Genomic DNA, 25725 nt, shown 5'->3' on the forward strand with positions numbered 1-25725 from the left:
TTCCTTCTTTTTTGCAGGCAAGGCTGGACCTAGGCTCAGAAGAACTGACCGTTAAGTCCCCCGCGGGGCCACAGCTCAGTAACCTTGTGGTCCATGACGCTGATCTCCTGGTGGCTAACGGGCAGATGTCCTTGACTGTGGATGGCCTCTTCAATACCTCCGTGGCGCTCCCAGCCCCTCCGCATCAACTGGACGTCGATTATGGCCTCTATGTGGGAGGGACAGGAAGTCTGGAGCTGCCGTACCTGACCAGAGCAAGTGTGCCATTCAGGGGTTGCCTCCATGCCATGACGTTCAACGACCACGACGTCCTCTCCGCGCTGGCGTCCAGCTCCAGCACCAAAAGAGTCCACGGCATCCGAGAGGGGTGCAGTGAGGAATTTTCTGCTGGGCCTGACGACCCCTTGGGCTTTCTGGGGCCAAATTCATACGTTGTGTTCCCTGGTTGGAGCGCGAGAGCGGAAGGGACCATTGAGTTTGTGATCACCACCGGCGTGAAGCAAGCCCCCCTGATTTACCAGTCAGGCCTGCAGAACGACTTCTTCTACCTGGAAATCTTCGACGGGCGCCTGAGGGGGGTGGTGGAGAAAGGGAACGGGCCCGTCGTGCTCCACAACAACTTCTACCTCAGCAACGAGCAGGAGCACTACGTCAAAGTCCACATGGACGTCCGCCGCTTCGAAATCCTCGTTGACTACTATGCCTCTCAAACTTCCAACAAGGGTATCCACAACTACCTCGATCTCCAAGGGCCGCTCTTTGTCGGTGGCCTGAACGAGAAGGCCGCCAACCGGTTGAGGGAGCGTCGGTTGGCTTTTGCCTCTGGGAGTGGCTTCTCCAACAACTCCTTCGTGGGCTGCTTGGAGGACCTGAGGATAAACCTGGAGAAGAGAAGCTTCCGAGATGCCCTTGTCACCCGGGACATGACGGTTGGCTGCGGGACGTTGGAGCAGTTTGCAGAATATGACAATGCGTACGAGCAGGATGAAGCCCCCACGAGTCCCCCTCCAGATTATTGGCAGGGCCCAGTTATGGAACCCTGTCACCCGGACCCCAACCTCCCCCCGGTCTTTGCTAACTTCACCAAACTCTTGCACGTCAGCCCTTTGGTTGTCGCCGAAGGAGGCACGGCTTTCCTGGAGTGGCGGCACACCCAGCCAACCATCGACCTCAGCGCCGCTAACATCAGGCAGTCTCAGGTCCTCTTCAAAGTCACCTCAGTCCCGTCGCATGGCCAGATGGACCTGGACATCTTCAGCGCGAGGAACAGAAGGAAGTTTACCCTGTTGGATATCACAAATCGGAAAGTCAAGTATGTCCACGATGGCTCCGAAGGGCCTATGGACCAGGTGTTGCTGGAGGTAACCGTCACTTCCAAAGTAGGGATTCCAGAGTGTTTGTGGCAAGGCCAGATCTATCTGCTGCCCATAAAGATCAACCCGGTCAACGATGCCCCTGAAATCGTGTTTCCACGTGGAGACCTCGTGGTAGTTCTGGAGCACACCCGCAAAGTCCTGAATTCAGATCTCATCCAAGCCCTCGACGACGACACCTCTTGCGACAGCTTGCGGTTCCAGCTGCTTGGTGGGAAAAGAATGGAAGAAGGTTATGTGGAGTACGGCTCAGATCCTGGAGTCCCGATCGAGGAGTTCTCTTGTAGAGATTTGGAAGCAGGCCGGGTGGTGTATGTCCACCAAAGTGGGCCTACGTCATCGCTCATTTTCCAAGTGAACGACGGCATGGTCATGAGTCCGGTAGCTACCTTGAGGGTGGTCGCCATGGAGCCCGACATCCAAGTGCGCAACAACACAGGCCTCTTTGTCTCACAAGGGGGTGTTGTCCCGATCACTACAACCAACCTCTCCGTGGAAACCAACGCAGTCCAGCAAAAAGTTCCCATCCTGTATCGGTTGACCGCACCCTTGCAGTATGGTGAGATCCAAAAGCAGGAGACCCCGGGTGGGGAATGGAAGACAGTTGAGTCATTTCACCAGCAAGATGTCGAGCAAGGGCGCGTCCAGTATTTCAGCACAGACACTGAGCACCTGGTAGAAGACGTGACCGAGAAGGCGCAGTTCGTGGTCCAAGTGGGCCAGAAGACCCTGAGAAACAACACGTTCCTCGTCAGAATCAAGAGAGCCACCATCATGATGAAGACGATGGTTCCACTCCAGATGAAGAATGAGAGACAGAGAAATATCACTGCAGCCGAACTGGAGGCGGTTTTAGGAGAGTTGGGTTCTGAGCCAGTGTTTTTCCACTATCTGATCATTCAGCCGCCCCAAAAGGGAAATCTTGAACTCCACGGCAGCAGGCTGGCTGAGGGCTTTGGTTTCATGCAAGAGGATCTGCAAAACCACCACCTTAGCTACGCTGCAACCATCCGAGACTCCAAGGAAAGTGAGGATTTCTTCCGGTTTCGTGTCATGGCAGAGGAGCACTATTCCCCCGTATACACTTACACGATACATATCGGCGGAGATCCAGATGTTCCCACGGTGACCAATGTCCTTCTCTCGGTTTTAGAGGGAGGGCAGGCCGTAATATCCAAGGACCATCTGTTTGTCAAGACCACGAACAATCTGGATTATATGTATGAGGTGATAGATGGTCCAACGCACGGGAAGCTGATCTGGAAAACCTCCAGGAACTGGTCGCCCAGCCAGGAATCCATCACAAAGTTCACAAATGAGGATATCCTCCAAGGCCGTCTTGTGTACCAGCATGATGATTCTGAAACCTTGGAGGATGATATCCCTTTTGTGGCCATCAGGCAAGATGAAGGGAGCTTAGACCCAGATGCCGAAGAAGTGAGGGGTGTCTTCAGAGTCTCCGTTCAGCCCGTGAATGACCACACACCCGTCCAGGTGGTGAACAAGGTCTTTAATGTGGTGCGCCACGGGCAGCGCTTGTTGACCACTGACGACATCGCCTTTGTCGACGAGGACTCGGGCTTCTCGGACGCGCAGCTGGTGTTGGTGAGGAAGGACATTCTCTTCGGCAGCATCATCGCTGTGGACAATAGGAGCCTACAGGTGTACCGTTTCACTCAGGACGACCTGAGGAAGAAGAAGATTCTCTTTGTCCATTCGGGGGCTGACCGTGGCTGGATCCAGTTCCAGGTCTCTGATGGTCTCCACCAGATTGCGACGCTTCTGGAAGTACAGGCCTCCGACCCTTACCTGACGATCAGGAACCACACTGGCTTAGTCGTCCGCCAGGGTGGTCAGAGGGCCATCGACCTCTCCGTCCTCAGCTTGGAAACCAACATGGATATCAGGAACAATGAGGACATCCTTTTCCGGATCATAGCCCCGCCCCAAGGGGGAGTGGTTGTTCATGGGGGCCAAGAGGTGTCTTCCTTCACTCAGATGGACCTGCTTTCAGGAGAAGTGGTTTATCAGCATAATGGCAGCAAAAGCTCCCAGGACACGATCCATTTCTCTGCTGAAGTGAATCAGGTGGTCGTGGAAGGTACCCTGCCGATCACAGTGTCTCTCGATTTCCACCCTAGCCCACTCAACTTTGTTCACCACGAGAGGATCCACATTCTCCAAGGAGAAGCCGTGGAGATCAAGAATGACTATTTGCTGGTAAGCTTCCTTTCCCGGGATATGTTTTTGCTTGCCCCTAATCTCTCTAGCTGAAAACCCACTCCGATATTCTGAAAATATTCATGATTAACATACAGCCTGCTTTTGAAAAGGTGTTCATTTCAGTGGCAGAGTGCAGGGGCGTATCTGCCAGAGGGATAGGGGGTGCCACATGTTCCTGGGTGTATGCCATCTAATTATGTGGGGGGGGGCACCGGGCCCTGGCTGCTATTGCTGGCTCCAGGTGGTAGACTATATCTTATAGATCAGGGGTAGGGAACCTGCGGCTCGAGAGCCGCATGCGGCTCTTCTGCCCTTGCACTGTGGCTCCACGAGCCGAGCCGCCGGCCCCATCCTTGCCCGCCCTGCAGGCAGCAGGGCGGGCGCACCAACTGCCAACAATCGGCTGGGCTGCACTGCGGGCTTCCCCTCTCGCCCACCCCGTTGGAGCAGGGCGGGTGTTTTCCCGGCAGCTGGCGAGGCCGAGCTGCCGGCTTCATCCTTGCCCACCCTGGCGCATCCATGCGCTTCTCAGAATGTGCAGAGTAAAAGGTGAAAAAACTCCTATATATATAGTGTTATCTTTATTTTAAATGTCAAAAATTATTTGCGGCTCCAAGTGTTTTCTTTTCTCGTGGAAAACGGCTCCAAATGGCTCTTTGAGTGTTAAAGGTTCCCTACCCCTGTTATAGGTGGTCTACCATTGGTAGACCATCTATATCTTAATTGGTTTTGATAATTGAATGCTGTATTTTAACTTTTAACTTTGTATTTATTTTGTGTTCTACTTGTTTTGTTAGTGTTGCAAACCGCCCTGAGCCCTCCGGGGGAGGGCGGTAAGTAAGTAAGTAAGTAAGTAAGTAAGTAAGTAAGTAAGTAAGTAAGTAAGTAAATAAATAAATAAATAAATAAATAAATAAATAACCAGCTTCAGGTGGTAGACTTGGGCGCTCCTCTGTGAGTTCAGGCGGGGGGAGATCCCAGGGGGTGGAAAACTCAGATTTTGCCCCGGGCTCCATTTTTCCTAGATACACCTCTGGCAGAGTGTATTTACTGACAATCCCCAGCGACATAATTCAGTCTTGCCCATATTGTTCTGGCTATCTTGTTACATGCCATCAAATGCTGGAACCAGTTTCATCGATGTGTCTCTTCCAGTTGGGCTACGCTGCTCAATGTGTTGTTGTTTGTCTTGGCGGTGTGTTGCAACACCACAGGAAGACCTCCACCCTAAGGGAAGGCCTCAATATGGTCCTTACCATAACCAGCCCCTGGTGTTGACACCGCTAAGTTCTGAATATCAGAAGCTTTCTTCTTGTAAAGTGATGCACATAGGGGCAAAAAATCCAAACTTAACATACACGCTACAGGGGTCAGTGCTATCAGTCACAGACCAGGAAAGGGATTCGGGTGTCTTAGTTGATAGTTCCATGGGAATGTCAACTCAATGCATGGCAGCTGTGAAAAAGGCAAACTCTATGCTGGGGATCATTAGGAAAGGAATTGAGAATAAAACTGCAAAGATTGTCATGCCCTTATATAAAGCAGCGGTGCGACCGCACTTGGAGTACTGTGTTCAGTTCTGGTCGCCACATCTCAAAAAGGATATCGAAGAGATAGAAAAAGTGCAGAGAAGGGAAACGAGGATGATTGAGGGACTGGATCACCTTCCTTATGAGGAGAGGCTGCAGCGTTTGGAACTCTTTAGTTTGGAGAGGAGACGTCTGAGGGGGGATAGGATTGAAGTCTATAAAATTATGCATGGGGTAGAAAATGTTGACAGAGAGAAATTTTTCTCTCTTTCTCACACTACTAGAACCAGGGGGCATCCATTGAGAATGCTGGGGGGAAGAATTAGGACTAATAAAAGGAAACACTTCTTCATGCAATGTGTGATTGGTGTTTGGAATATGCCGCCACAGGAGGTGGTGATGGCCACTAACCTGGATAGCTTTAAAAGGGGCTTGGGACAGATTTATGGAGGAGAAGTCGATTTATGGCTACCAATCTTGATCCTCTTTGATCTCAGATTGCAAATGCCTTAGCAGACCAGGTGCTCAGGAGCAGCAGCAGCAGCAGAAGGCCATTGCTTTCACCTCCTGCACGTGAGCTCCCAAAGGCACCTGGTGGGCCACTGCGAGTAGCAAAGAGCTGGACTAGATGGACTCTGGTCTGATCCAGCTGGCTTGTTCTTATGTTCTTATGTAGGTTCAGCATGAAGACGTTCCTCCCCAAGATATCGTTTACGTGGTCACCGTCCCTCCCGCTTCGGGGTTCCTGGTGGCCTTGACCCAGGGCCCCACCGCAGAAGAACCTCCAAACCTGGACCCCATCCAGTCTTTTACTCAAGAGGACATCAACGAAGGCAAAGTGCTGTATCTCCACTCCAACCCAGAGATCCAGAGCGACCAGTTCACCGTGGACATCACAGCCGAGGGGGTGGACACCCTGGAGGGAGTCGTGGTATCCCTGGAGATTCTCCCGATTTCGATCCCTCTGGAAGTTCACAACATCACCGTGCTAGAAGGGAGCGCCAAGGCCGTCTCCATGGAGGTCCTCAACATTCCCAGCACGTACTTCTCAGCTCTCAATGTAGAGTTCGTGGTGCTTAAAGGCCCAGAGCACGGGATTCTACAGAATACGGAGAGACCCGAAGAGGGAAACCTGCATGTCTTCTCCTGGTTTGAGGTAGGAGGGCAGTCACAACAACGGACATATGAACACATAGTCTGGAGAAGAGAGGGTTAAGGGGCGGGGGACATGATAGCTATGTTTAAATATTTGAAGGGAGTCTCAGACCGAATAAGGGTTTTCTCATCACCTGCAACCTGAGGTTCTAATGGCTGAATAATATCAGGAACGATATTGACAAGCTGGAACGGGTCCAGAGGAGGGCCACCAAAATGGTCAAAGGTCTGGAGTCCATGCCCTACAACAGTGGTGGCAAACCTTTGGCACTCCAGGTGTTATAGACTACAATTCCTATCAGCCACTGCCAGCATGGCCAATTGGCCATGCTGGCAGGGGCTGATGGGAATTGTAGTCCATAACATCTGGAGTGCCAAAGGTTCGCCACCACGGCCCTACAAGGAGAGACTTAGGGAGGTGGAGATGTTTGGTTTGATGAAGAGAAGGTTAAGAGGTGACATGATAGCCATGTTTAGATATTTGAAGGGATGCCATGTTGGTGAGGGAGCAATCTTATTTTCTGCTGCTCCAGAGACGAGGACCAGGAGTCATGAGTTCAAGGGGAAGGAAAAGAGATTCCACCTAAACATTAGGAAGAATTTTCTGACTGCCAGGGCTGTTCAACAGAGGAATTCACTGCCTCAGAGAGGGGTGGAGTCTCCTTCTTGGGGGGGGGAGGTTTAAAGAGAGGCTGGATGGCCATCTGTCAGGAGTGCTTTGATTGTGTGTCCCTGCATTGCAGGGGGTTGGTCTTGATGGCCCTTGGGGGTCTCTTCCAACCCTTTGATTCATGGGAAGCAGAATGTTGACAGAGAGAAATTTTTCTCTCTTTCTCACAATACTAGAACCAGGGGGCATCCATTGAAAATGCTGGGGGGAAGAATTAGGACTAATAAAAGGAAACACCTCTTCACGCAACGTGTGATTGGTGTTTGGAATATGCTGCCACAGGAGGTGGTGATGGCCACTAACCTGGATAGCTTTAAAAGGGGCTTGGACAGATTTATGGAGGAGAAGTCGATCTATGGCTCCCAATCTTGATCCTCCTTGATCTCAGATTGCAAATGCCTTAGCAGACCAGGTGCTCAGGAGCAGCAGCAGCAGAAGGCCCTTGCTTTCACCTCCTGCATGTGAGCTCCCAAAGGCACCTGATGGGCCACTGTGAGTAGCAGAGAGCTGGACTAGATGGACTCTGGTCTGATCCAGCTGGCTCGTTCTTATGTTCTTATGTTCTTAATGTTGTACTTGCTGGTCCTTGAATCTTGAGTGAGACTCGAAAATAAATGAACCGTCCTACAACTCCCTGGATGGAGAAGAAGTTCCACCACCCTTCCAACAATCTCCTCTTTGCGCCCAGGTAGAACAACAGCTGATTCATTATGTGCACGACGGCAGCGAGTACTTCGCGGACAGATTCACGGTGGTGGCCAACGTGTCCGAGGTCAACCAGCAGAGCCAACCCAGGACGATCTCCGTTGAGGTGATTCCAAGCAACGACGAGGCACCGGTCATGTTGGTCAACAGAGAACTCCAGGTATCTCTTTGGGGAGTGTCGGGTGGGGAGGGCTTTTTGGGCCTGCTGAAATTCTGATTGCAGAAGTCGACAGGCCCGCGAGCCTTCGGAGGAGCCTGCAGGACTGATCTCAGTTCCTCCGGGCCTGCAAGACAGAGATATTCCACCAGGCCAATGGTTGAAGAAGAAGAAGAAGAAGAAGAAGAAGAAGAAGAAGAAGAAGAAGAAGAAGAAGAAGAAGAAGAAGAAGAAGAAGAAGAAGAAGAAGAAGAAGAAGAAGAAGAAGAAGAAGAAGAAGAAGAAGAAGAAGAAGAAGAAGAAGAAGAAGGAGGGGGAGAGGGAGAAGGAGAAGGAGAAGGAGAAGGAGAAGGAGAAGGAGAAGAAGAAGAAGAAAAGGAGGAGAAGGAGGAGGAGGAGGAGGAGAAGAAGAAGAAGAAGAAGAAAAGGAGAAGAAGAAGAAGAAGAAGAAGAAAAGGAGGAGAAGGAGAAGGAGAAGGAGAAAGAAGAAGAGGAGGAAGAGGAGGAGGAGTAGTTTGGATTTATATCCCACCTTTCTCTCCTGTAAGGAGACTCAAACACCCTTACGATCTCCTTTCCCTTCCTCTCCCAACAACAGACACCTGGTGAGGTAGATGGGGCTGAGAGAGTTCTGTGAGAACCGTGACTAGCCCAAGGTCACCCAGCAGGAAAAGTAGGAGTGTGGAAACACATCTGGTTCCCCAGATAAGCCTCCACAGCTCAAGTGGCCGAGCGGGGAATCAAACCCGGTTCTCCAGATTACAGTGCACCTGCTCTTAACCACTACACCACGCTGGCTCTCAAAGGGATGATATGTTCCCTAGGAGACTTTCCCCCTAGGCCTAAAACCGCTACAATTCTGCCAACCTGGGCAGTCACCTGTGATAGAAACCACTCAGGTTGTAACTCCAGGTTGGGAAATTCCTTAGTGTTTGGGAGGAGAGTGTGGGCGAGGGGACCTCTTAATGCCGTAGAGTCCACCGTCAAAAGCAACCATTTTCTCCCTAAAAACTGGCCTTACAACCTGAGATCAGTTGGGATTCTAGAAGATCCCCAAATCTTACCAGCAGGTCGGCCACATGAGAAACCACCCAAAATGCGTGTGTGCTCATACAACCTAGAGACTGAAAATTGTTCCAGAGCGCAGATATTCTGGGCCGTTTCATGGGCCTGACCTGTCAATGCGTCTAAAAACTCCCAACATGGCTACTGTACGGAGGCCACGCCCCCACAAGGTGGGCATCCATTTTGTTCCGAGTTGCCGTGCGGAATGTTCTGGAACGTGGGGCCGCGGAGCACTAACAGTGCGTGGAGCAGCAGTGGCGTAGGAGGTGAAGAGCTCGCGTATCTAATCTGGAGGAGCCGGGTTTGATTCCCCGCTCTGCCGCCTGAGCTGTGGAGGCTTATCTGGGGAATTCAGATTAGCCTGTGCACTCCCACACACGCCAGCTGGGTGACCTTGGGCTAGCCACGGCTTCTCGGAGCTCTCTCAGCCCCACCCACCTCACAGGGTGTTTGTTGTGAGGGGGGAAGGGCAAGGAGATTGTCAGCCCCTTTGAGTCTCCTGCAGGAGAGAAAGGGGGGAGATAAATCCAAACTCTTCTTCTTCTCTTCTAGATCGACATGGATGGCTCGGAGCTGAATTTCTCTCTGATTCCCCTTCTTCTTCTTCTTCTTCTTCTTCTTCTTCTTCTTCTTCTTCTTCTTCTTCTTCTTCTTCTTCTTCGACACCTAGTCCCCATATTGAGCCCTGGCCTTTGGCTTTTCACGGCTGGCGAGGATTAGACGTTTCTGACTCTATTTGAAGACAGGGCTTTCAGGTCACGCATTTCCAGAAAAGCAAAAACCGGCTTCAGCCCACAAAGGAAACCACTGTAGAAGACAAACCTCCGCCTGGTGGGAAAAGAACACCCTCCGGGTTTTTTTGTGGGGTTTGGGGATAAGCGAGGACACTCTCGCTTGAAGAATCCGCTGTCAGCATATCTGAGAGATGAATTAGCGGGAAGAAAGGAAGAAATGGGTGGGAAGAGACGGCCCGAAACCTCAAGAGACTCTGGTACCAAAATAGACTGGAAAACTCCAGAGCCGCCTGGTTTTGAGGATGATGACTGTCCCGGGAAGGGGATCACTTTGAGCTCTGAAATCCAACAGCGCATTAAGGGCTACCAAGTCACTTCCAACTCATGGAGACTCAAAGCAACCCTATACATTAATGACCCCCAAATAATTCTATTGTGAACAGCCTTGCAAACGGAGATCTTCCTTGATGGACTTGATCCATCTTGGGTTGGGTCCTCCTCTTGAGAGGAGGCGTCGTGCAGTGGTTAAGAGCAGGTGGATTCTAATCTGGAGAACCGGGTTTGAATCCCCACTCCTCCACCTGAGTGGCAGAGGCTTATCTGGTGAACCAGATGTGTTTCCACATTCCTGCATTCCTGCCGGGTGACCCTGGGCTAGTCACAGTTGTATCTGAACTCTCTCAGTCCCACATATTTCACGGGGAGAGGAAGGGAAAGGAGCTTGTAAGCCACCTACAACACAACACAACACAAGCCTTTATTGGCATATAAAACAGGACAAATTTTTAAAACAAAACAAGGTTAATTGTAAGCCACCTTGAGTCTCCTTGCAGGAGAGAAAGGTGGGGTATAAATCCAAACTACTCTTCTTCTTCTTCTTCTTCTTCTTCTTCTTCTTCTTCTTCTTCTTCTGGGGGGGGGGGGGTGGGGGGGGGGGGGGGTGGGGGGGGGGGGGGGTGGGGGGGGGGGGGGGTGGGGGGGGGGGGGGGTGGGGGGGGGGGGGGGTGGGGGGGGGGGGGGGTGGGGGGGGGGGGGGGTGGGGGGGGGGGGGGGTGGGGGGGGGGGGGGGTGGGGGGGGGGGGGGGTGGGGGGGGGGGGGGGTGGGGGGGGGGGGGGGTGGGGGGGGGGGGGGGTGGGGGGGGGGGGGGGTGGGGGGGGGGGGGGGTGGGGGGGGGGGGGGGTGGGGGGGGGGGGGGGTGGGGGGGGGGGGGGGTGGGGGGGGGGGGGGGTGGGGGGGGGGGGGGGTGGGGGGGGGGGGGGGTGGGGGGGGGGGGGGGTGGGGGGGGGGGGGGGTGGGGGGGGGGGGGGGTGGGGGGGGGGGGGGGTGGGGGGGGGGGGGGGTGGGGGGGGGGGGGGGTGGGGGGGGGGGGGGGTGGGGGGGGGGGGGGGTGGGGGGGGGGGGGGGTGGGGGGGGGGGGGGGTGGGGGGGGGGGGGGGTGGGGGGGGGGGGGGGTGGGGGGGGGGGGGGGTGGGGGGGGGGGGGGGTGGGGGGGGGGGGGGGTGGGGGGGGGGGGGGGTGGGGGGGGGGGGGGGTGGGGGGGGGGGGGGGTGGGGGGGGGGGGGGGTGGGGGGGGGGGGGGGTGGGGGGGGGGGGGGGTGGGGGGGGGGGGGGGTGGGGGGGGGGGGGGGTGGGGGGGGGGGGGGGTGGGGGGGGGGGGGGGTGGGGGGGGGGGGGGGTGGGGGGGGGGGGGGGTGGGGGGGGGGGGGGGTGGGGGGGGGGGGGGGTGGGGGGGGGGGGGGGTGGGGGGGGGGGGGGGTGGGGGGGGGGGGGGGTGGGGGGGGGGGGGGGTGGGGGGGGGGGGGGGTGGGGGGGGGGGGGGGTGGGGGGGGGGGGGGGTGGGGGGGGGGGGGGGTGGGGGGGGGGGGGGGTGGGGGGGGGGGGGGGTGGGGGGGGGGGGGGGTGGGGGGGGGGGGGGGTGGGGGGGGGGGGGGGTGGGGGGGGGGGGGGGTGGGGGGGGGGGGGGGTGGGGGGGGGGGGGGGTGGGGGGGGGGGGGGGTGGGGGGGGGGGGGGGTGGGGGGGGGGGGGGGTGGGGGGGGGGGGGGGTGGGGGGGGGGGGGGGTGGGGGGGGGGGGGGGTGGGGGGGGGGGGGGGTGGGGGGGGGGGGGGGTGGGGGGGGGGGGGGGTGGGGGGGGGGGGGGGTGGGGGGGGGGGGGGGTGGGGGGGGGGGGGGGTGGGGGGGGGGGGGGGTGGGGGGGGGGGGGGGTGGGGGGGGGGGGGGGTGGGGGGGGGGGGGGGTGGGGGGGGGGGGGGGTGGGGGGGGGGGGGGGTGGGGGGGGGGGGGGGTGGGGGGGGGGGGGGGTGGGGGGGGGGGGGGGTGGGGGGGGGGGGGGGTGGGGGGGGGGGGGGGTGGGGGGGGGGGGGGGTGGGGGGGGGGGGGGGTGGGGGGGGGGGGGGGTGGGGGGGGGGGGGGGTGGGGGGGGGGGGGGGTGGGGGGGGGGGGGGGTGGGGGGGGGGGGGGGTGGGGGGGGGGGGGGGTGGGGGGGGGGGGGGGTGGGGGGGGGGGGGGGTGGGGGGGGGGGGGGGTGGGGGGGGGGGGGGGTGGGGGGGGGGGGGGGTGGGGGGGGGGGGGGGTGGGGGGGGGGGGGGGTGGGGGGGGGGGGGGGTGGGGGGGGGGGGGGGTGGGGGGGGGGGGGGGTGGGGGGGGGGGGGGGTGGGGGGGGGGGGGGGTGGGGGGGGGGGGGGGTGGGGGGGGGGGGGGGTGGGGGGGGGGGGGGGTGGGGGGGGGGGGGGGTGGGGGGGGGGGGGGGTGGGGGGGGGGGGGGGTGGGGGGGGGGGGGGGTGGGGGGGGGGGGGGGTGGGGGGGGGGGGGGGTGGGGGGGGGGGGGGGTGGGGGGGGGGGGGGGTGGGGGGGGGGGGGGGTGGGGGGGGGGGGGGGTGGGGGGGGGGGGGGGTGGGGGGGGGGGGGGGTGGGGGGGGGGGGGGGTGGGGGGGGGGGGGGGTGGGGGGGGGGGGGGGTGGGGGGGGGGGGGGGTGGGGGGGGGGGGGGGTGGGGGGGGGGGGGGGTGGGGGGGGGGGGGGGTGGGGGGGGGGGGGGGTGGGGGGGGGGGGGGGTGGGGGGGGGGGGGGGTGGGGGGGGGGGGGGGTGGGGGGGGGGGGGGGTGGGGGGGGGGGGGGGTGGGGGGGGGGGGGGGTGGGGGGGGGGGGGGGTGGGGGGGGGGGGGGGTGGGGGGGGGGGGGGGTGGGGGGGGGGGGGGGTGGGGGGGGGGGGGGGTGGGGGGGGGGGGGGGTGGGGGGGGGGGGGGGTGGGGGGGGGGGGGGGTGGGGGGGGGGGGGGGTGGGGGGGGGGGGGGGTGGGGGGGGGGGGGGGTGGGGGGGGGGGGGGGTGGGGGGGGGGGGGGGTGGGGGGGGGGGGGGGTGGGGGGGGGGGGGGGTGGGGGGGGGGGGGGGTGGGGGGGGGGGGGGGTGGGGGGGGGGGGGGGTGGGGGGGGGGGGGGGTGGGGGGGGGGGGGGGTGGGGGGGGGGGGGGGTGGGGGGGGGGGGGGGTGGGGGGGGGGGGGGGTGGGGGGGGGGGGGGGTGGGGGGGGGGGGGGGTGGGGGGGGGGGGGGGTGGGGGGGGGGGGGGGTGGGGGGGGGGGGGGGTGGGGGGGGGGGGGGGTGGGGGGGGGGGGGGGTGGGGGGGGGGGGGGGTGGGGGGGGGGGGGGGTGGGGGGGGGGGGGGGTGGGGGGGGGGGGGGGTGGGGGGGGGGGGGGGTGGGGGGGGGGGGGGGTGGGGGGGGGGGGGGGTGGGGGGGGGGGGGGGTGGGGGGGGGGGGGGGTGGGGGGGGGGGGGGGTGGGGGGGGGGGGGGGTGGGGGGGGGGGGGGGTGGGGGGGGGGGGGGGTGGGGGGGGGGGGGGGTGGGGGGGGGGGGGGGTGGGGGGGGGGGGGGGTGGGGGGGGGGGGGGGTGGGGGGGGGGGGGGGTGGGGGGGGGGGGGGGTGGGGGGGGGGGGGGGTGGGGGGGGGGGGGGGTGGGGGGGGGGGGGGGTGGGGGGGGGGGGGGGTGGGGGGGGGGGGGGGTGGGGGGGGGGGGGGGTGGGGGGGGGGGGGGGTGGGGGGGGGGGGGGGTGGGGGGGGGGGGGGGTGGGGGGGGGGGGGGGTGGGGGGGGGGGGGGGTGGGGGGGGGGGGGGGTGGGGGGGGGGGGGGGTGGGGGGGGGGGGGGGTGGGGGGGGGGGGGGGTGGGGGGGGGGGGGGGTGGGGGGGGGGGGGGGTGGGGGGGGGGGGGGGTGGGGGGGGGGGGGGGTGGGGGGGGGGGGGGGTGGGGGGGGGGGGGGGTGGGGGGGGGGGGGGGTGGGGGGGGGGGGGGGTGGGGGGGGGGGGGGGTGGGGGGGGGGGGGGGTGGGGGGGGGGGGGGGTGGGGGGGGGGGGGGGTGGGGGGGGGGGGGGGTGGGGGGGGGGGGGGGTGGGGGGGGGGGGGGGTGGGGGGGGGGGGGGGTGGGGGGGGGGGGGGGTGGGGGGGGGGGGGGGTGGGGGGGGGGGGGGGTGGGGGGGGGGGGGGGTGGGGGGGGGGGGGGGTGGGGGGGGGGGGGGGTGGGGGGGGGGGGGGGTGGGGGGGGGGGGGGGTGGGGGGGGGGGGGGGTGGGGGGGGGGGGGGGTGGGGGGGGGGGGGGGTGGGGGGGGGGGGGGGTGGGGGGGGGGGGGGGTGGGGGGGGGGGGGGGTGGGGGGGGGGGGGGGTGGGGGGGGGGGGGGGTGGGGGGGGGGGGGGGTGGGGGGGGGGGGGGGTGGGGGGGGGGGGGGGTGGGGGGGGGGGGGGGTGGGGGGGGGGGGGGGTGGGGGGGGGGGGGGGTGGGGGGGGGGGGGGGTGGGGGGGGGGGGGGGTGGGGGGGGGGGGGGGTGGGGGGGGGGGGGGGTGGGGGGGGGGGGGGGTGGGGGGGGGGGGGGGTGGGGGGGGGGGGGGGTGGGGGGGGGGGGGGGTGGGGGGGGGGGGGGGTGGGGGGGGGGGGGGGTGGGGGGGGGGGGGGGTGGGGGGGGGGGGGGGTGGGGGGGGGGGGGGGTGGGGGGGGGGGGGGGTGGGGGGGGGGGGGGGTGGGGGGGGGGGGGGGTGGGGGGGGGGGGGGGTGGGGGGGGGGGGGGGTGGGGGGGGGGGGGGGTGGGGGGGGGGGGGGGTGGGGGGGGGGGGGGGTGGGGGGGGGGGGGGGTGGGGGGGGGGGGGGGTGGGGGGGGGGGGGGGTGGGGGGGGGGGGGGGTGGGGGGGGGGGGGGGTGGGGGGGGGGGGGGGTGGGGGGGGGGGGGGGTGGGGGGGGGGGGGGGTGGGGGGGGGGGGGGGTGGGGGGGGGGGGGGGTGGGGGGGGGGGGGGGTGGGGGGGGGGGGGGGTGGGGGGGGGGGGGGGTGGGGGGGGGGGGGGGTGGGGGGGGGGGGGGGTGGGGGGGGGGGGGGGTGGGGGGGGGGGGGGGTGGGGGGGGGGGGGGGTGGGGGGGGGGGGGGGTGGGGGGGGGGGGGGGTGGGGGGGGGGGGGGGTGGGGGGGGGGGGGGGTGGGGGGGGGGGGGGGTGGGGGGGGGGGGGGGTGGGGGGGGGGGGGGGTGGGGGGGGGGGGGGGTGGGGGGGGGGGGGGGTGGGGGGGGGGGGGGGTGGGGGGGGGGGGGGGTGGGGGGGGGGGGGGGTGGGGGGGGGGGGGGGTGGGGGGGGGGGGGGGTGGGGGGGGGGGGGGGTGGGGGGGGGGGGGGGTGGGGGGGGGGGGGGGTGGGGGGGGGGGGGGGTGGGGGGGGGGGGGGGTGGGGGGGGGGGGGGGTGGGGGGGGGGGGGGGTGGGGGGGGGGGGGGGTGGGGGGGGGGGGGGGTGGGGGGGGGGGGGGGTGGGGGGGGGGGGGGGTGGGGGGGGGGGGGGGTGGGGGGGGGGGGGGGTGGGGGGGGGGGGGGGTGGGGGGGGGGGGGGGTGGGGGGGGGGGGGGGTGGGGGGGGGGGGGGGTGGGGGGGGGGGGGGGTGGGGGGGGGGGGGGGTGGGGGGGGGGGGGGGTGGGGGGGGGGGGGGGTGGGGGGGGGGGGGGGTGGGGGGGGGGGGGGGTGGGGGGGGGGGGGGGTGGGGGGGGGGGGGGGTGGGGGGGGGGGGGGGTGGGGGGGGGGGGGGGTGGGGGGGGGGGGGGGTGGGGGGGGGGGGGGGTGGGGGGGGGGGGGGGTGGGGGGGGGGGGGGGTGGGGGGGGGGGGGGGTGGGGGGGGGGGGGGGTGGGGGGGGGGGGGGGTGGGGGGGGGGGGGGGTGGGGGGGGGGGGGGGTGGGGGGGGGGGGGGGTGGGGGGGGGGGGGGGTGGGGGGGGGGGGGGGTGGGGGGGGGGGGGGGTGGGGGGGGGGGGGGGTGGGGGGGGGGGGGGGTGGGGGGGGGGGGGGGTGGGGGGGGGGGGGGGTGGGGGGGGGGGGGGGTGGGGGGGGGGGGGGGTGGGGGGGGGGGGGGGTGGGGGGGGGGGGGGGTGGGGGGGGGGGGGGGTGGGGGGGGGGGGGGGTGGGGGGGGGGGGGGGTGGGGGGGGGGGGGGGTGGGGGGGGGGGGGGGTGGGGGGGGGGGGGGGTGGGGGGGGGGGGGGGTGGGGGGGGGGGGGGGTGGGGGGGGGGGGGGGTGGGGGGGGGGGGGGGTGGGGGGGGGGGGGGGTGGGGGGGGGGGGGGGTGGGGGGGGGGGGGGGTGGGGGGGGGGGGGGGTGGGGGGGGGGGGGGGTGGGGGGGGGGGGGGGTGGGGGGGGGGGGGGGTGGGGGGGGGGGGGGGTGGGGGGGGGGGGGGGTGGGGGGGGGGGGGGGTGGGGGGGGGGGGGGGTGGGGGGGGGGGGGGGTGGGGGGGGGGGGGGGTGGGGGGGGGGGGGGGTGGGGGGGGGGGGGGGTGGGGGGGGGGGGGGGTGGGGGGGGGGGGGGGTGGGGGGGGGGGGGGGTGGGGGGGGGGGGGGGTGGGGGGGGGGGGGGGTGGGGGGGGGGGGGGGTGGGGGGGGGGGGGGGTGGGGGGGGGGGGGGGTGGGGGGGGGGGGGGGTGGGGGGGGGGGGGGGTGGGGGGGGGGGGGGGTGGGGGGGGGGGGGGGTGGGGGGGGGGGGGGGTGGGGGGGGGGGGGGGTGGGGGGGGGGGGGGGTGGGGGGGGGGGGGGGTGGGGGGGGGGGGGGGTGGGGGGGGGGGGGGGTGGGGGGGGGGGGGGGTGGGGGGGGGGGGGGGTGGGGGGGGGGGGGGGTGGGGGGGGGGGGGGGTGGGGGGGGGGGGGGGTGGGGGGGGGGGGGGGTGGGGGGGGGGGGGGGTGGGGGGGGGGGGGGGTGGGGGGGGGGGGGGGTGGGGGGGGGGGGGGGTGGGGGGGGGGGGGGGTGGGGGGGGGGGGGGGTGGGGGGGGGGGGGGGTGGGGGGGGGGGGGGGTGGGGGGGGGGGGGGGTGGGGGGGGGGGGGGGTGGGGGGGGGGGGGGGTGGGGGGGGGGGGGGGTGGGGGGGGGGGGGGGTGGGGGGGGGGGGGGGTGGGGGGGGGGGGGGGTGGGGGGGGGGGGGGGTGGGGGGGGGGGGGGGTGGGGGGGGGGGGGGGTGGGGGGGGGGGGGGGTGGGGGGGGGGGGGGGTGGGGGGGGGGGGGGGTGGGGGGGGGGGGGGGTGGGGGGGGGGGGGGGTGGGGGGGGGGGGGGGTGGGGGGGGGGGGGGGTGGGGGGGGGGGGGGGTGGGGGGGGGGGGGGGTGGGGGGGGGGGGGGGTGGGGGGGGGGGGGGGTGGGGGGGGGGGGGGGTGGGGGGGGGGGGGGGTGGGGGGGGGGGGGGGTGGGGGGGGGGGGGGGTGGGGGGGGGGGGGGGTGGGGGGGGGGGGGGGTGGGGGGGGGGGGGGGTGGGGGGGGGGGGGGGTGGGGGGGGGGGGGGGTGGGGGGGGGGGGGGGTGGGGGGGGGGGGGGGTGGGGGGGGGGGGGGGTGGGGGGGGGGGGGGGTGGGGGGGGGGGGGGGTGGGGGGGGGGGGGGGTGGGGGGGGGGGGGGGTGGGGGGGGGGGGGGGTGGGGGGGGGGGGGGGTGGGGGGGGGGGGGGGTGGGGGGGGGGGGGGGTGGGGGGGGGGGGGGGTGGGGGGGGGGGGGGGTGGGGGGGGGGGGGGGTGGGGGGGGGGGGGGGTGGGGGGGGGGGGGGGTGGGGGGGGGGGGGGGTGGGGGGGGGGGGGGGTGGGGGGGGGGGGGGGTGGGGGGGGGGGGGGGTGGGGGGGGGGGGGGGTGGGGGGGGGGGGGGGTGGGGGGGGGGGGGGGTGGGGGGGGGGGGGGGTGGGGGGGGGGGGGGGTGGGGGGGGGGGGGGGTGGGGGGGGGGGGGGGTGGGGGGGGGGGGGGGTGGGGGGGGGGGGGGGTGGGGGGGGGGGGGGGTGGGGGGGGGGGGGGGTGGGGGGGGGGGGGGGTGGGGGGGGGGGGGGGTGGGGGGGGGGGGGGGTGGGGGGGGGGGGGGGTGGGGGGGGGGGGGGGTGGGGGGGGGGGGGGGTGGGGGGGGGGGGGGGTGGGGGGGGGGGGGGGTGGGGGGGGGGGGGGGTGGGGGGGGGGGGGGGTGGGGGGGGGGGGGGGTGGGGGGGGGGGGGGGTGGGGGGGGGGGGGGGTGGGGGGGGGGGGGGGTGGGGGGGGGGGGGGGTGGGGGGGGGGGGGGGTGGGGGGGGGGGGGGGTGGGGGGGGGGGGGGGTGGGGGGGGGGGGGGGTGGGGGGGGGGGGGGGTGGGGGGGGGGGGGGGTGGGGGGGGGGGGGGGTGGGGGGGGGGGGGGGTGGGGGGGGGGGGGGGTGGGGGGGGGGGGGGGTGGGGGGGGGGGGGGGTGGGGGGGGGGGGGGGTGGGGGGGGGGGGGGGTGGGGGGGGGGGGGGGTGGGGGGGGGGGGGGGTGGGGGGGGGGGGGGGTGGGGGGGGGGGGGGGTGGGGGGGGGGGGGGGTGGGGGGGGGGGGGGGTGGGGGGGGGGGGGGGTGGGGGGGGGGGGGGGTGGGGGGGGGGGGGGGTGGGGGGGGGGGGGGGTGGGGGGGGGGGGGGGTGGGGGGGGGGGGGGGTGGGGGGGGGGGGGGGTGGGGGGGGGGGGGGGTGGGGGGGGGGGGGGGTGGGGGGGGGGGGGGGTGGGGGGGGGGGGGGGTGGGGGGGGGGGGGGGTGGGGGGGGGGGGGGGTGGGGGGGGGGGGGGGTGGGGGGGGGGGGGGGTGGGGGGGGGGGGGGGTGGGGGGGGGGGGGGGTGGGGGGGGGGGGGGGTGGGGGGGGGGGGGGGTGGGGGGGGGGGGGGGTGGGGGGGGGGGGGGGTGGGGGGGGGGGGGGGTGGGGGGGGGGGGGGGTGGGGGGGGGGGGGGGTGGGGGGGGGGGGGGGTGGGGGGGGGGGGGGGTGGGGGGGGGGGGGGGTGGGGGGGGGGGGGGGTGGGGGGGGGGGGGGGTGGGGGGGGGGGGGGGTGGGGGGGGGGGGGGGTGGGGGGGGGGGGGGGTGGGGGGGGGGGGGGGTGGGGGGGGGGGGGGGTGGGGGGGGGGGGGGGTGGGGGGGGGGGGGGGTGGGGGGGGGGGGGGGTGGGGGGGGGGGGGGGTGGGGGGGGGGGGGGGTGGGGGGGGGGGGGGGTGGGGGGGGGGGGGGGTGGGGGGGGGGGGGGGTGGGGGGGGGGGGGGGTGGGGGGGGGGGGGGGTGGGGGGGGGGGGGGGTGGGGGGGGGGGGGGGTGGGGGGGGGGGGGGGTGGGGGGGGGGGGGGGTGGGGGGGGGGGGGGGTGGGGGGGGGGGGGGGTGGGGGGGGGGGGGGGTGGGGGGGGGGGGGGGTGGGGGGGGGGGGGGGTGGGGGGGGGGGGGGGTGGGGGGGGGGGGGGGTGGGGGGGGGGGGGGGTGGGGGGGGGGGGGGGTGGGGGGGGGGGGGGGTGGGGGGGGGGGGGGGTGGGGGGGGGGGGGGGTGGGGGGGGGGGGGGGTGGGGGGGGGGGGGGGTGGGGGGGGGGGGGGGTGGGGGGGGGGGGGGGTGGGGGGGGGGGGGGGTGGGGGGGGGGGGGGGTGGGGGGGGGGGGGGGTGGGGGGGGGGGGGGGTGGGGGGGGGGGGGGGTGGGGGGGGGGGGGGGTGGGGGGGGGGGGGGGTGGGGGGGGGGGGGGGTGGGGGGGGGGGGGGGTGGGGGGGGGGGGGGGTGGGGGGGGGGGGGGGTGGGGGGGGGGGGGGGTGGGGGGGGGGGGGGGTGGGGGGGGGGGGGGGTGGGGGGGGGGGGGGGTGGGGGGGGGGGGGGGTGGGGGGGGGGGGGGGTGGGGGGGGGGGGGGGTGGGGGGGGGGGGGGGTGGGGGGGGGGGGGGGTGGGGGGGGGGGGGGGTGGGGGGGGGGGGGGGTGGGGGGGGGGGGGGGTGGGGGGGGGGGGGGGTGGGGGGGGGGGGGGGTGGGGGGGGGGGGGGGTGGGGGGGGGGGGGGGTGGGGGGGGGGGGGGGTGGGGGGGGGGGGGGGTGGGGGGGGGGGGGGGTGGGGGGGGGGGGGGGTGGGGGGGGGGGGGGGTGGGGGGGGGGGGGGGTGGGGGGGGGGGGGGGTGGGGGGGGGGGGGGGTGGGGGGGGGGGGGGGTGGGGGGGGGGGGGGGTGGGGGGGGGGGGGGGTGGGGGGGGGGGGGGGTGGGGGGGGGGGGGGGTGGGGGGGGGGGGGGGTGGGGGGGGGGGGGGGTGGGGGGGGGGGGGGGTGGGGGGGGGGGGGGGTGGGGGGGGGGGGGGGTGGGGGGGGGGGGGGGTGGGGGGGGGGGGGGGTGGGGGGGGGGGGGGGTGGGGGGGGGGGGGGGTGGGGGGGGGGGGGGGTGGGGGGGGGGGGGGGTGGGGGGGGGGGGGGGTGGGGGGGGGGGGGGGTGGGGGGGGGGGGGGGTGGGGGGGGGGGGGGGGGGGGGGGGGGGGGGGTGGGGGAGGAGGGGGGTGGGGGGGGGGGGGGGGGGTGCGGGGTTGGGGTGGGTGGGGGCGGTGGGTGGGGGGGAGGGGAGGGGTGGGGGGGGGGGGAGGGGGGGGGGGGGGGGGGGGGGGGGGGGGCGGTGTGGGGGGGGGGGGGGGGAGGGGGGGGGGGGGGGGGGGGGGGGGGGGGGGGAGGAGGAGGAGGAGGAGGAGGAGGAGTTTGGATTTATATCCCCCTTTCTCTCCTGCAGGAGACTCAAAGGGGCTGACAATCTCCTTGCCCTTCCCCCCTCACAACAACCCTGTGAGGTAGGTGGGGCTGAGAGAGCTCCGAGAAGCTGTGACTAGCCCAAGGTCACCCAGCTGGCGTTTGTGGGAGTGCACAGGCTAATCCGAATTCCCCAGATCAGCCTCCACAGCTCAGACGGCAGAGCTGGGAATCAAACCCGGTTCCTCCAGATTAGATACACGAGCTCTTCACCTCCTACGCCACTGCTGCTCCCCCACATTCCTCCTTCCACTGTGTGGCATGGGCCATTGCTGTGTTCAGATCTGTGAGTTGGGGCATGTTCTATAATGTGATGGTGACTTTGAGATGACGTGGTGCAAAAAAAGGTTGTTCAGTCGGTGGGGGGGGGCAGCTGCCCATACAGGTGGGGGCGGTGGAAGATTTTGCGCAGGGCTCCATTTTCCATAGATACGCCTCTGTTAGCAATTGATGCTTCGGTTGGAAGGCAGACATCTTGAAGACAACTAATCAATGTACCCAATGAAGTGCTCGACAAAGGCATTTCTCATATTGAGAAAAGGTCTTCCCTGCCCTAGGCGCCCAGGCATAGGGACCAACCTCCGAGTCATGCCCTGCGTACGTGCATCCGTCTGTTCAGAATATTTGTATGTACACTTCAGAGGACTCTGCTTTTACGTTTTGCTGTTTTATTACCTGGCTGTTTTGATTGCTGGCTCCTTGAATCGTTTATTGATGGCTACAGTTTTATTGTTTTGACTGTGGCTGCTGGCAGCCGCTTCGGGGACCGAGTTGGCCGAGACGGCGGGATATAAATGCTTGAATTGTAGCAGAGACGTAAATTATATTTGAGGCAAGGGAGATTCAGAGGAAGGGGAGGAAGAGGCGGACAAGTGGATGCGGCCGAAGAATGTTCTGTTCTGTGGTATGTTGGGTATGCGTGTGCGAATTGGGACAACGATCAATAAATTTGACTCTGGATATAAAATCAGAAGTCTTTATTGGGTTGTCAGCAAAAACTCGAGACGCAGGAAGCCAGATCTGGGGATCCTGGCTTCTGCAAACACATTTATTCCCTTCTTTTCCCGCTCAGACATCCCTTCCCATCTTATCACAGATTAACAGAACAGCAAGGTGTGAAAAGCTTTGTTATGGAGGTCTGAGTGTCTCAAGGCTGAGCGATAGTCTTCTCCCTAGAGCCTCCATCCTCCCCCCCTTCTGGAAGCCCTTGGCCAGGTTGCCCACTTAGCCAGTGTTGGGATTCAAATAATTTAACAGCCAGTTCTGGTGCTGGGATTCAAATACTTTAACAACTGGTTGTTTACAAGCACCATTTTAACAACCGGTTCTGCCGAAGTGGTGCGAACCGGCTGAATCCCACCACTTCAGTTGTGCTTCCGCACTCCTACATTCCTGCTGGGTGACCTTGGGCTAGTCACAGTTTTCTCAGAGCTCTCTCAGCCCCCCCTACCTCACAAGGTGTCTGTTGTGGGGAGAGGAAGGGAAAGGAGCTTGTAAGCCACCTTGAGCCTTCTTACAGGAGAGAAAGGTGGGGTATAAATCCAACTCCTCCTCCTCTTCTTCTTTTTCTGCTTCTTCTTCAAATTTGAAGATATTTCTGCAAAAACGTCAGCCAACATTGGAGCTTGCAGAAAACGTCTCCAAACTAGAAGGGTGGTTTACCCTCCCGCTAAAAAAAGAGGCCATGGGTGAGCCTGCACTGGAATCGCAACTGTCCTTTCCCACAAGGCTCATTTGGGTCTTTTACTTAGGCTGTTATTTTTGTGGACGCTAATTTCTAAAAATTAATATTTTTTGTTTATGTTTTATTGATTATTGATTATTCATTACTCGGCAAATGGATACACCAGACCTCCTCAAAAACTAATTTGGGCCTGGAAAAACAGGATATAAATCATTTAAATGAAATCGATAATCACTCAAAACTTCATTTAACACAGGATTATTCATTTGAAAGGGGTGATGCAGCCAGTTTTAGACTTCTTTTTTAACATTCTCTCCATTATCTCAAGTCTTGACCTCCTTTTTGCTTATCGTTTTCCTTAAAATCTTTGCATCTCACCTACTCTCTTCCAGCTATTGCTGCTGCTGTTGATTTTTCAATAATCTAATTTATATTCAATGAATGCACAAAGAATGTGGGAGGGAGATATGCCCTTTTTTATGGAGGAAAATTGGCAGGACAAAATACAAAATACACTGGAAATCAAGACTCCTGGAGTTCTTTTCTCATAAGGAACCTCAGAATCAGAATATTTGAACCGAATACGCAAGCTTCCGAAATTCTCGTCACTTATTATTTGGCATCCTATTATTCGGCATCTTATTATTCAGCGTTCTATTAATCGGCATCTTATTATTCGGCATCCAATTATTCGGCATCTTATTATTCAGATGCCTGAAACACTGAGAAACAACCTGATACTTAAACCTGTCAGAAAGTTGCCCATCGCTTCTTGGCATTAAGGGTCTTCGCCGTATCCATCCAAGAAGTGACTTTTGTCATGGAGAAACAGTAGTATCCAGCACTTAACCTTGGCAGCTGCTCAATGTTGCCGGAGGGTCTTGGCTCCAGCTGCAGCATCTCACGTTTATTGAACAGTTATGTACCTGCTCCACAAACTCCAGCACAGTATGGCGGTGAGTTAACAACAAAGCAAAAATCAACTCTGCCTCTTGGACTCTTGGGGTCAGCTGCTTCCCAAATCCTGCTGTGTGTTTTTCTGTTAATACCATTGGTGAAAGGGGAATAGACACAGTAACCACAACAATTTGTCAACAAGAAGAATGCTCTCGAAGAGGACCACTGGGGAGAGAAGGCCATAGTTGGTTCGCATCCTTGAATCCCCAAATTTAAAACATTAAAAAAACCTTTAAACTGCCAAAAACTGTCAGACCACGGCTACAACCTGGAAGGAAGGAAGGAAGGAAGGAAGGAAGGAAGGAAGGAAGGAAGGAAGGAAGGAAGGAAGGAAGGAAGGAAGGAAGGAAGGAAGGAAGGAAGGAAGGAAGGAAGGAAGGAAGGAAGGAAGGAAGGAAGGAAGGAAGGAAGGAAGGAGAGAGGGACGGAGGGAGGGACGGAGGGAGGGACGGAGGGATGGAGGGAGGGACGGAGGGAAGGAAGGAAGGAGGGAAGGACAGATGGAGGGAGGGAGGGAGGGAGGAAGGAAATAAATAAATAAATAAATCCTGGCACTCTTAGAACTGAACCCTTGCTGTCTTGAAACAAACCCTTGCCGTCTTGAAACAGACCGCACTGGATTGCCTGTCTCCATGGTGGGTGATTTACCACCCACCAGGGCACCTGATCCAAGTTTTGCTGTCTGATCTGACTGGCATGGACTCTGAACAAAGGTCTGACTGGAGAAGCCAGGCCTTCCATCCTATCTCACAGGAAGGAGATAAGGGGTTGGCTCCTTTTTACCTTGTAAGATCCAGTCAGTTGAGACAGAAAAGCATCATTCGGAGACAGAGAGAGACTCTTACTTTGATGTCACCTTTTTCATTTATGGGGCCAGGAGGCGGAAATTAGCATCTTGCAGAGCTGGCAAAGCAAAACACGGAGTTGAGGTTTGGCCTGGGCTTTCCTGTCATTAGAGAGGGCGTGTGCGCGCTGCCCGTTCTGTGCATGAAAACAAATTTGGGGGCGGGGGTCTTCAATTGCATGGACAGCCCAGCCGGCTTCAAAGGGCTCCTTTGAGAAGGGAGCTGACATGAACAACAACTTTTTTGGCAGCCAGCACAGGGCCCTGTTGGTTTCCTTTCAGGACTGCTGCATGCACACCCTTCTCCTCTGCGCTCCTGTATACCCCGCCCTGCAGCTCAATGCACGCTTTATGCCCCAGAAGGATGACTGAAGAGGTATGAAGCCTCACCCAGCTCGGCACCACACAGCCACTAAATCAAGGCCCGAAACAGGCTAGGAAAGCACTCCCAGGTTTTCTCTGTGGAGGTATTGAGAACCACCTTAACTGGACATCACCACCTTTGCTTGGAAGTTAGATTGAGTTCAGTAGAAAAAAGATTTCTGGGTATGAACATTCAAGAGTGAAGAAGAAGAAGAAGAAGAAGAAGAAGAAGAAGAAGAAGAAGAAGAAGAAGAAGAAGAAGAAGAAGAAGAAGAAGAAGAAGAAGAAGAAGAAGAAGAAGAAGAAGAAGAAGAAGAAGAGTTTGTATTTATATCCCCCCCCTTTCTCTCCTGCAGGAAACAACGCTCCTTTCCCTTCCTCTCCCCACCACAGACACCTTGTGAGGCAAGTGGGGTAGAGAGAGTTCTGAGAGAACTGTGAGTAGCCCAAGGTCACCTAGCAGGAATGTAGGAGTGCAGAAACACATCTGGTTCACTAGATAAACCTCTGCTACTCAGGTGGAGGAGTAGGGAATCCAACCCGGTTCTCCAGATTAGAATCCACCTGCTCTTAACCTTGACACCACACTGAGCCCCCCTCTCTTCCCCAAACTCTGTCCTCAGTGGAGCAGCAGTGGCGTAGGAGGTTAAGAGCTCGTGTATCTAATCTGGAGGAACCGGGTTTGATTCTCCGCTCTGCCGCCTGAGTTGTGAAGGCTTATCTGGGGAATTCAGATTAGCCTGTGCACTCCCACACATGCCAGCTGGGTGACCTTGGGTGACCTCTCTCAGCCCCACCCACCTCGCAGGGTGTTTGTTGTGAGTGGGGAAGGGCAAGGAGATTGTAAACCCCTTTGAGTCTCCTGCAGGAGAGAAAGGGGGGATATAAATCCAAACTCCTCCTCCTCCTCCTCCTCCTCCTCCTCCTCCTTCTTCTCCTTCTTCTTCTTCTTCTTCTTCTTCTTCTTCTCTATCTCCAATCTCCAGGATTTTCTCACCCCAGAGTTGGCACTGCCAGTCTGCCATCTTCATGACACTCCAATGGGACCAATGCTTCCTGCTGCCCCTCTGTCCTTCGGAGGGAAGATCCCGTGCCCAGCAGCAGCAGAGAACCAATCACCACTGCTTTTAGCACAAGCTCCCCCAGCAACCTACCAGAAAGCCAATTCCAGAGGCTGGTTGTGAAATTTTGGCTTGGGCTTGGTAGTAATCTAAAGCACATGGCCGTGACATCATCGCAGCGCAAGCATCCCTGTTCCCACTTTGTTTCATGTTTGA

At 67.0% G+C, this 25725-nt stretch overlaps 1 protein-coding gene across 1 annotated transcript in view; it reads left to right on the forward strand.

Annotated features, from left to right (window-relative positions):
* The window catches only part of CSPG4 (chondroitin sulfate proteoglycan 4), a 32710-nt gene extending 8253 nt beyond the window's left edge, over positions 1 to 24457 (forward strand). Inside the window, exons 3-6 of the mRNA XM_048519726.1 lie at positions 18 to 3593; positions 5802 to 6281; positions 7639 to 7815; positions 24368 to 24457. Of these exons, the coding sequence (XP_048375683.1) occupies positions 18 to 3593; positions 5802 to 6281; positions 7639 to 7815; positions 24368 to 24457 (4323 nt within the window). The remainder of the gene's footprint in view (positions 1 to 17; positions 3594 to 5801; positions 6282 to 7638; positions 7816 to 24367) is intronic.
* Positions 24458 to 25725: the final 1268 nt, after the last annotated feature.

The sequence above is a fragment of the Sphaerodactylus townsendi genome, linkage group LG17 (assembly GCF_021028975.2).
Source record: "Sphaerodactylus townsendi isolate TG3544 linkage group LG17, MPM_Stown_v2.3, whole genome shotgun sequence".
Lineage (NCBI taxonomy): Eukaryota > Metazoa > Chordata > Lepidosauria > Squamata > Sphaerodactylidae > Sphaerodactylus > Sphaerodactylus townsendi.